Source organism: Pundamilia nyererei, unplaced genomic scaffold (assembly GCF_000239375.1).
Source record: "Pundamilia nyererei isolate P.nyererei 1_Seehausen unplaced genomic scaffold, PunNye1.0 scaffold00415, whole genome shotgun sequence".
NCBI classification, from domain to species: domain Eukaryota; kingdom Metazoa; phylum Chordata; class Actinopteri; order Cichliformes; family Cichlidae; genus Pundamilia; species Pundamilia nyererei.
The window spans coordinates 254046-264985 of record NW_005187816.1 but is presented as its reverse complement, the minus strand read 5'-3'; the positions used below and the strand labels follow the sequence as shown (position 1 = coordinate 264985).

The following is a 10940-nucleotide window of genomic DNA, read 5'->3' as shown; positions in this document are numbered from 1 at the left end:
TGAAGAGTCAAAGTTTCCAAAACTTTACAGGATTGGCCGAAGAATAATTAGTTCAAAAGGCCAGTCGTTACATCTGAGAACAGATAAATTCTTGAGGTGTTACATGCACTCCAGCTGTGTTTCATAACGATGCAGCAGAAAATAATTAAATTGCTGTGTTTTTAATCACATTTTTTTCTTCTGTTTTGCTCCAAAATCTCTCATAAACAAGGATTTCGACCTGCTGCCCTTTTGCTGTCCTTGTCAGGACAATGATTAACTAATAACTGAGCTGTCCTATTGGTCCTCCCAACATGCTAAAAGAAGTCCAACAATAAACCAGGAGGTATCTGATCATATTAGGGTCTCACCATGGACCTGAACACAGCAGCTTTCCTCCTTGGAGCTTTGCTCTGCAGTGGTAAGATATTCATCTTTGAATGATAATTATTAATAAATGTATCATAGCCATTGAAGAGGCAGTTGTTGGATTCACTGTGAGAGTGCCTCATTGATATGTATTAGTAGCTTAAATGCAGAGTTTTTGTTCACACAGCCACATAAATGTAATGGAAACAGGTCAGAACAGACAGCATTGAATAATCAATTTAAAGCTAAACCTCATGTCTACAACTGATAGATGATGTTAACTGTGGGCTCAAAGCAAAGATGTTTTATATAATGGATGTAATGGATGGAATTTCTCTCAGCCCATCTATGGTCTAAAACGACCTTCTTTAGCTGTCTTTTATCTGATTGACTATCTCTTGCAAACAGAAGGTTTGAGTGGAGGTAGGCGGGGCTTCTATGCTAATAGACACACCTGTGTGGCTGTGATGACCAAAATAGAGATATCAACTCTCAATGCCATCATACAGAATGAAAAAATAGAAAAAAGAAAAAAAAATCCTGAAACCTAGTGTTTAGAGGAATCGGAAGCGTGAATCTTTCCTTAGTAGGATCATTTGTAAATACATTGACATCCCCATTTGAAAATTTCGACATGCTTAATAGGAGTATCCACCAGTGTAACTAATAATGTAGACTTTCTGATTCAAGATTAGGTCAAATCAACAAAAGAAAGTGATTTCTCTTACATTTTTTATCCTATCTACCTTAATTACATCCCAGTAATGTAACAGAAGCTTAAATAATTTTGGAAATGTTCAGGCAAACAGCAAAGAATAAGCTAACAAATCAATCAGTTAATAAATAAAGCTTTGGGGGATTTTTTTTTTGTGTGTGTGTATGATTGCAGTTGGTGCTACTGAGATAGAGGGCTACTCCAGAACTGAAGGGGCATGGATCCTCTCACTGAATAAACGAATGTATTCAGTCAGCAGTTTGGCCGAATGTGCTACCAAATGCAACACTGAAACCCTCTTCACATGCAGGTAAGTTCATACCTCACACTCCCAATTGTTTTCATCTTGGGTATTAAACAGTGCGCACACACACTACATTTATATACATATGTACTTTGTTTTAAAACAGGACTTTTATGTATGATGAAAACGACAGCGAGTGCTGGACAGCAGCTGCAAACTCTAAAACAGAGAATATCATGCGCAGAAGAAACACAGCTTTATATGAAAAAAACGGTAATGATCTTCAAATTCCTGATATAAGTGATATAAGACTGAAATGTCTGTTTTTGCATTTTATTTTCTTTGTCTCTGGTGACTGTTCTACTCTGGTTTGTGTGATCTTTTTAGTTTTCCTAACATTGTGGTTAATTTTTAGCCAATGTGTCATGATCAATGATGTTTGGACTGTGTCTGCAAACACAGTGGAGCTGGATTGCAAGTTAAACACTATTGTGGTTCAATCTGATTGAATACAACACAATAGTAGAGTCCTGTTGTTTCTTTTTTCTTTTCTTTTCTAGAATATCTCTTAGAATGCGCAAATGGGATAGGAACAGATTACAGAGGAACAAAGTCCAGAACAAAATCAGAACTGGTCTGTCAGAGATGGGACGCAAGCTACCCACACAGGCCAAAGTATGTATTCAACTGATTTAACTTAACCATTTCTTATCTTTTTATTATTATTTTATTTCTATAGAACATTTAATAACAACAAAATGTTGGCCAAAGTGCTGTGCAAACATAAAAATTGCACAGTAACAAATGACATCAATAACAAACGACATCAATAACAAATAACGAATACCAGGTAACAGATGAGTAAGTAGATAGATAGTAACTCTCATGCAGTGTTGAAAGCCAATGAGTAAAAATGTGTTTTAAGATTGGATTTGAAAAGATTGACGGTCGGGGCCTTTCTAATGTGGAGAGGTAAATCATTCCACAATTTCAGCGCCACAACCGCAAACGTCCGGTCACCTCTGTGAACCAGTCTCGACTTAGATGTGACCAAGATCAAGAGATCGCTTGATCTAAGAGCTCTAAAGGGCATATAACGCTGCAGTAAGTCAGACAGATATTCTTGAGCCTGTCCATTCAGTGCTTTATAAGTCATCAATAAAATTTTGTATTTTATTGATTACATTAATTTTTGTTAATGTTTCTGCTGCAGTTTCATGCCGCAGAGCCACCCACGAGCAGATCTGGAGTCCAACTTCTGCAGAAACCCTGATGGGGACAAAGGGGGACCCTGGTGTTACACCACTGACCCCCAGAAACGCTGGGAGCACTGCAACGTACCCAGCTGCTCTGGTAACACACACACACACACACACATCTAATTATACTCTAGCAACTATTTTACATTCAATGGTCTTCATTTGGTTTAATGCTAATATATAATTTGGGACAACATTATCTGCTATCCATGGCCCAGCATATCAGACACATCAGGGATTTTCCTTCCCAGAGGAATGTATAGTCTGCAATGGTGAGGACTACAAAGGAAAAATCTCCACCACTGAAAACGGCTTCACCTGCCAACGCTGGGACTCTCAGAAACCTCACAACCATGACTACCATCCCAGCAGGTAAGTGCAAAACCTTTGTGTGTTTAACAAGCCTTTTCTGGATTACTTTCTGGATACTTCTTCTTATACTCTGTGCAGTCTACCACAAAAATATCTTGAGGAGAACTACTGCAGAAATCCAGATGGAGATCCCCGACCATGGTGCTTCACCACTAGCCCATCCAAACGGTGGGACTACTGCGCCATACCGCGCTGCAGTAAGTCTCCATTTTTAAATGTTTCCTCATTAATGAACCACAAAAAGGCTTTCACAGCTGTTGTTTGTTGCCCAGCGTGTTCTTCTGCAACACAATTAGCATGATGGTCATAAATTAAGAATGTCATGTGCAAGAGTTGTTGCAGACAAACAAATATATTCATGTTCCAATGAAACCAGACATTCAAACTTCATAGTTTTTGTTGCTCAATCTATTTACAGGCAGCAAAGTATTTAAATTCAGTTTATTCAAGTTCAACTAATGTTATAGTGACCTGCTATTTTAAGTACCATGATTAAATCCAATCAAGGTGCAGAGTTAAGCAGGCAACATTTATTTCAGGTGTTCTTTATTGATGGCAAAATCCCAATTCAGCAGCTTGTAGACAAAACACAACAGCCCATTCAGAAATCCATGTTGAATAAACATTGAAATATATATATTTAAATAAACTCAAGCTACCATCATCCACTGCCAGAAACTACTTAAAAGTATAAGTAAAAGGAATAACAGAAAAGGAAGAATAGAACTAAAGGAGACTTTATGTAAATGAAGTTGTAAGAAAGTATAAAAGACAACAAAATACAGACAATATGCTTCACTTCTTTTTTTGCTGGATTGTACATGAAATACATCTTTTCTTCCATCTTCAGCTGCTGAACCTTCCACCATTGTCCCAGAGGTCGACTGTGTCACCAATGAAGGTTTAGCATACCGAGGAACAATTGCTGTAACTGAGTCTGGCAAAACGTGCCAGAGCTGGTCGGCTCAGGTGCCACATAAACACAACCAGTCCCCAGAAAACTACCCTTGCAAGTAAGAGCTGTATCCAGGAATTAATGTCCATCCTAACGTGGTGAACCAAATATTAGTGGGAGTTTGCAGTTTTTGTCAATAGTTTTCAGCTCTAGTGTGTGTAGCACCTACGTGGAGTCATTACCTTGGTTATTAGGGTAATCGTGGCTCAAGAGTTGGCAGTTCGTCTTGTAAAATGAATAGTGGAATTGTAAAGCGCTTTGAGGGTCTTGAAAAGTGCTATATAAATGCAGTCCATTATTATTATCCATTGGTACTGTATATGAGTAATTTTGGGCTAGTATCAGAAGATTAAGAACGACCCTTAGAGCTCTGGTACATGAACAGCAGAGGAACCAGACAAACACTGTTGTGTGGCTTAAAAGTACTTCAGTGATGTTAAGCCTTTTAAAAGAAATTTGTGAACAACACAGGATTACAACAGGTTTTAACAGAACTTCAAGTATAAAAATTTCCCCCAAAGTAGCAAAAAAATTGAATAAAAATAAAATTGTGAACAAGTAAAAGATTAATCTTTTTAAGTTCAAATGTTACCGGTGGGGTCCATGACAAACGGATGTATTGCAACAGAGTCCGTCCGATGAGGAGTGTGTGTGTGTGATTGTCTGTAAACCCCCGCCTCTGTTCAAAGATGGTCGCTCACAGTGGACATAGATGGCTTCTTTCACTCCTCTTTCAAACCATCTGTCCTCTCTGTCCAAAATGTGAACATTGGCATTTTGGACAGAGAGGACAGATGGTTTGAAAGAGGAGTGAAAGAAGCCATCTATGTCCACTGTGAGCGACCATCTTTGCGGTGGTTTACGACACCAACTCTCTGCCATCTATAATCCAGTTTTGAGATCCCTTCCCAGACATCTTAACGCCCACTCACATCCTGGGCCATCTGATCTCAGGAATCCGCATGATAAGGTGGGGCCAGGTTTCACAATGAACTCACCCGAAACTCTGGCTGATTGGGACCCACACCCAGTTTCACACCTTGGCTCAGGCGATTAGAGGATCATCAGGGGTCCTTTTGTCCCTCTGTGGGGGGGTTACTCCCACTAGGTTTATATCTGGGACTCTCCACCATTTGACCTTAGAACTGAAGAAGCTTCTCGGATGAGAGGTGAAACGTCTTCAAGTAACTTAAAGAAGTCCATACGCTTTTCTTTGCAAGCTCCTTTGAATTATTTTTATATTAAGTAAACACTGCATACTTTTTATTTAAAAAGAACTGTAAAAAGAACAAAAAAGAAAATGTTTAATATTACTTTACATTAGATGGTTTGAAATGTTCATTGAATTTATTCAGTAACATTTATGACAATACGAGAAAAGAAAGAAGAAATCTGTTCAAAATTATTTTTTCAGTGCAAATATGTTTTCATCTTCTTTGTCAGAGGTCTGGATAATAACTACTGTCGTAACCCCAACAATGAACTGATGCCCTGGTGCTACACAACTGACCCCAGCAAACGCTGGGAGTACTGTAACGTGCCACGGTGTGGGGTTGCACGCACACAAGGTATAGTGTTAGTTAATCTATCTCGTCCTTGTGTTTCAAAAATGAGTGAATCTCCCCCCTTTCAATATCCCTTGCTGCAGGTGATCCAGTGATCCCCCCAAATGAGGAAGACTGCTATGAAGGGAATGGTTTCAGTTATCGGGGCATAACATCAGAGACCATCAGTGGAAAAGAATGTCAAAGTTGGAGCTCCATGACTCCTCACAGACATTACAAAACTCCAGAAGCCTACCCTGATGCGTAAGCATTAAACACATTCAGTTTTTATGGCTAAAACAATAGGATGACACAAGAGGATAAGACAGCTAACCTTGAGAGGGGGAAAAAAATTATTTAAAAAAACCTATATTCTAACACAAACATGAACCAGGAATTCATCACTACATACAAGAAGAATGTTAGTATGCTGAAGATGTACCTTAAACCTATGTGGTAAAATCCATGAATTTTAATTTTTGAAAATTTTTAGCAGTCAGAATTCTGACTGGCAAAAAACCAGTCAACAATTTTTCCAACCCCAATTAGATCCATCTATTTATTAAGCCCCCTCTCTGGGCTTAACTCTATATATAACTCTATAACTCTATAAAAATATCTTGTTTAATAGGTTGATGTCTTAAAGTTTCAGGGGCTTTTTTTTTTTTACAACAGGGACCTCAGAGGGAATCTGTGCAGGAACCCTGACGGGGACCAAGCTCCCTGGTGTTTCACTACAGACCCCGCAGTCCGCTGGGAGCACTGCAACTTGAAGAGATGCTCTGTCAGACCTTCAGAAGTCAGTTCTCCTCGGCCACACATCACCTCCATTGCCATCCAGACTCCACCGGAAAAAGGTGAATCAGCTTTAAGTGTCACATGTTGTGCTTCCTTGCCAGTTTGTTTGACCTTTCATTTACTTCCCCTGTTTCGCTGCGGCTGTTTTAGACTGCAAGATCGGAAATGGAGCGACATACCGAGGTCCAACCTCTGTTACTGCGAATGGTGTGACATGCCAGGCGTGGAGTTCTCAGAGTCCTCACAGTCACATCAGCTTCACCCCAGAGACTCACCCCACCAAGGGTCTGGACGGCAATGTAAGTGCGTGGGTGTTGCAATAAAAACTCTTTGTGGTAAGAACAGATTATTTTTCTAGCTTCCAACTTCTCTGTCCACTATCAGAGCTGCAGAAATCCAGACAACGATATAATTGGACCGTGGTGCTACACTACTGATAGGGACAGGATATGGGAACACTGCCAGATCCCTGACTGTGGTATATAAACATTGTTTGTGTTGGCATTCAGATTCAGTGTGTTTTATTTTAATTTGTTACCATCTACCAACCTTTTTAACCACTCTATCAGCATGAATGATGCTCAGTCTGAACTGCAGACTGTAGTAACCCTTGCTTTCTATTCACTCATCTCAACCTGTGTCACCCACCGGACTCTATGGTGGGTCTGATTCTATCCATATGTGTTCTGGTATTCTAACCATGTTAACAACAGTCAATATCTCATTTAGTTCAATGAGATTAGCAACTATCAAACAAATATTGTTTTGGTCAGAGAAATTCACACATTGTCTCAACAATAAAAAATCTCTGTCTCTATCTATGCTGCACCGCTCTATCATGCTACTATAAATCCCATTATTTAGAAGTGGAAATAGGACTAATACCTCTTTGCAGCTAGTAGGTGCCAGTGATGATAATAAATATTTTTTTCTCTTTGGACTTCAGATAATTAAAGATAAAGACAAATGGCAGTAAGTGAATTTGAAGAGCTGACTTGTTTGGGAGAGCCAAATCCTGTTCAGCTCTGCTGAGAATCCAGGCAGACAGAGTTGGAACTTTATTTTGATCGGCACACTATGTGCAAAGACACACAATCATACCATCATGGGAAAGATGGTAGTGGGCAGACTTTCTAAAGCCAGTGAGTGCAGTGATACAGGCCAGGTACATATATGAAAATATCCATCAGAGCAGGATCAACAACAAACCTAAAAATACTTCTCAGAACTGTTCAACAGTCTGTGCAGCTGTACTTCTGCTGCAGGTGTACCATGGCTTTTTGCAATTCAAACCAAAACAAATCACCCCAGACAAACAGATTAGGACTTGACTGAGATGATACCCACTGACCTCTAGCTATTTTCCACTCTGGAAAACAAAACACTTCTGTCTAGGCCTCAAACCCCATGTTTGTTCTCCCCAGTAGTGGTAAATACACAAAAGTAAGACTTAATTTAACAGTAAAAAATTGCTTACAAAAACACAAACCATTCGTATTTGTTAAATTAGACCTAAATAGAAGGCATAGAGTGATGCTAAATGAGGCCATAAGAGCCAAAGCCAAACCAAAAGAGCAGAATCTCTTGATCTCAATAATGTGTGGAGACTGGAGCCTGTCCCAGATTTCAGAGGGTAAAAAGTGCAGGATTACCACATAGAGATGTCCACTCTTTTTTAATCTACAGTAACCTAAAATGCAATGGAACATGTTCACACAGCCAGCTGATGGATCCCAGCACATGACTTTGACACTGTGAGGCAATACACGGTGCTGCTGAATTATTGTCCAGCTAACCAAGACATGCTAGAGATACCAGATAAAATCCATTTAGTGAGTAAAATGGATTAATAAACCTATTTTTGTGCAAACTTTTCCATTGGCTTGTTGCTAATGAGACTATAAAGTTTAAAGTTTAAAGTAATTCAGTGTTTTTGTTTCACTCATCTTCTGAGAATTCATGACAATGAACTACTGCTTTATAGTTGAAATGAAGTGCGGAACACCAGTAATCAAACCAAAACGTTGTTTTAGTCGTCTTGTTGGCGGCTGCGTGTCGAATCCTCACTCATGGCCCTGGCAAATCAGCCTCCGAACCAGGTGAGAAAATAACACCAAAAGAACTTACATTCATAATATAACATGTACAGAGTAATTTAAATACTTTTGACTGTTAACTGTAAATACTGTAAAGACTTGTTCTTGTTGTTATAGAAATAAATACATTGAATGTTAATAGTGATATGTTACAGTATTTTATATTGATTTTGGCCTGGGTTTTGTTTGTCTGTTCACTTTTTAGTTCATTTGTTTTTGAAAGCAAGCTGCTGCTGCATCTCGTCTGTATTGTGAAACAAACACCTGTTTCTCTTTCTACTAGTATAGGAAAACATGTCTGCGGAGGAACTCTGATCGACCCTCAGTGGGTCCTTTCTGCTGCTCACTGCTTCGAGAGGTAGGAACAGGACCACCATTAACAATTAAAATCAAATTCTGCAATAACTCAAACAGTGATTGATTATTCCACCAGCTCCATTTGGCCTTCAGCCTACAAGGTATTCCTGGGTATCCACACGGAGAGAGGCAATGAGCCATCGAAACAAGAGAGGAGACTTGAGAAAATAGTAATGGGACCAAACAGAGCAGATATTGCTCTGCTTAAACTAGAGAGGTCAGTATGGGTCTAATCATCCTGGGTCAGCTATTAATGATATTACACAAACAACTTGGTGCAGATCTGAACTTTGATCTTAGCTAATCTGAAGGACTGAAGCATGGATGAAATATGTGTTTTTGAAAGTATTAACACTGAGACTCAGCTACCAGACTTGTTAGAAAACAGGCTCTCATACTTTAATCCAGCATACAGATACTGTCTATTAATTATTTAGTTATCCATCTGATATTACAATTATCACAATATCTATGAAAAGAAAGTGTGAAAAAAAAACCCAATAGTGCTATCAGTCAAATTCATCTATAATTAGTCGTGAATGGGTAGCACCGTCTATTACAGCTTGCTTATACTATCATAATAGTGGGGTAATAAGGTGGAAACGAGTAGCCAATAATGTGGAAGTAATGTATAAGTGTTATCTTGTATGAAGAGTAATCATACCGGAATAATATTACATTAAAATGTATGTAATTGTGTAATAATACAGGAGCAAAAGTATCCCCATGAGTTAAACCAATTAGCAATAGCTTAGTGACAAACTGGTAACAATATGATACATACTAGCAATAAAATGGTAACACCCATGCATTAAAATTGTTATATTATATTATGTGATATTAACTTATTTACATTTGGCTCAGTGTCCCAACCTTTTTGGAACGGAGTATGCAGAAAAATAAGTAACTTGTTGACACGAGTTTAATCTTGTGAATTCCATTAAAGATATTTGCATTTCTTTCAGCCCTGCTATAATAAATGATAACGTGCAGCCAGCTTGTCTCCCAGAAAAGGACTATATAGTTTCCAGTACAGCAGAGTGTTTTGTAACTGGATGGGGTGAGACTCAAGGTACGTCACATAGATGTGTGCTTTTTTTTTTATGTCTGTGGATCTTATTGTAATGACAGAGTAAAAACTGACTGATACAAACTGATACAAATCACACGTTTAAGTGCTTTTAATCAAAGTTTGTTTGAAGCCACATCTGGTCCTCATAAACATAGGTGGGACATCAAGTAGGCAGGATTTTCTTGTTGATAATAGCCACTGTTTCACAAGTTTTATTTTCTTCTGTTTCATTTGAAGTTAGTTTTTTCCTAACAAAGATGTATTAGTGCTATAGTGATACCCATTCACATCTTTTTCTAGCATTTTTGTTCTTGATTAAAGAAAATGTTTAAAACAAATGTTTGAAATGTTTTCACAGTTGCTTTACAACTCATGATACACTGTAAGCTGAAAAACGCATTCGCACACTTTAGAAATGCCAATGTAGAGATGATTGACACAGAAGGAAAATCATTGAGTGCAATGAAATCCTTTCACCAGCAAGTGGCAGAATTTGAACAATAAGCTTTACTGTGGCTCTATATCGACCAGCAATAATTACTATTTTTGAACATAATTTCTAATTAATGATTCTTTGTTAATTAAACACATTACATCTTGGACAGGGAGGTTTAGCAGTTTGGTCAATTGTAAACGTTTTTTAAAACTTTTTGAACACTGTAAATAATTGTCAGCGCTCTATAACACAAGAAACTCCACTGTACATGTATTGCTACACATCTTATGACGATGGCCATGAGGAGGAGGAAGGTAATTGCACACAGGTGTGTTGGCAGGTACAGGAGGCGATGGTGTCCTGAAAGAAGAGGGTTTTCCGATTATCGAGAACAAGGTGTGTAATCTACCAGAATACCTGAATGGCAGAGTTCAAAACAACGAGATGTGTGCCGGATATATCGAGGGAGGAGCGGACAGCTGCCGGGTATGAAAAACACAAACCTATGAAAACTGGGGAATGTTTATAAAATGTGTGTGTTTTACTTCTTCTTACTGACCTGACATATTTTAATAGATTTCCAGAAACTAATGACTGAAAAAATCAGATATATAAATGTTTCATTTGTTTACAACAGTTCAACACAGAATTTAGTAATAGTACTAATGTTTCTATAGTAAATTCAAACAGTTAATTATTCTCCACCCACCCATCCATCCATCCATCCATCTTCATCCGCTTTGT

At 38.4% G+C, this 10940-nt stretch overlaps 1 protein-coding gene across 1 annotated transcript in view; it reads left to right on the top strand.

Moving 5' to 3' along the window:
* The first annotated feature begins 351 nt into the window (after nt 1-351).
* The window catches only part of plg (plasminogen), a 13067-nt gene continuing 2478 nt past the window's right edge, over nt 352-10940 (top strand). The window contains exons 1-18 of the mRNA XM_005753250.1: nt 352-400; nt 1238-1373; nt 1474-1580; nt 1868-1982; nt 2521-2660; nt 2818-2938; nt 3017-3135; nt 3789-3951; nt 5337-5461; nt 5542-5701; nt 6113-6294; nt 6386-6534; nt 6620-6713; nt 8220-8334; nt 8615-8689; nt 8765-8905; nt 9654-9760; nt 10537-10682. Of these exons, the coding sequence (XP_005753307.1) occupies nt 352-400; nt 1238-1373; nt 1474-1580; nt 1868-1982; nt 2521-2660; nt 2818-2938; nt 3017-3135; nt 3789-3951; nt 5337-5461; nt 5542-5701; nt 6113-6294; nt 6386-6534; nt 6620-6713; nt 8220-8334; nt 8615-8689; nt 8765-8905; nt 9654-9760; nt 10537-10682 (2244 nt within the window). The remainder of the gene's footprint in view (nt 401-1237; nt 1374-1473; nt 1581-1867; nt 1983-2520; nt 2661-2817; nt 2939-3016; nt 3136-3788; nt 3952-5336; nt 5462-5541; nt 5702-6112; nt 6295-6385; nt 6535-6619; nt 6714-8219; nt 8335-8614; nt 8690-8764; nt 8906-9653; nt 9761-10536; nt 10683-10940) is intronic.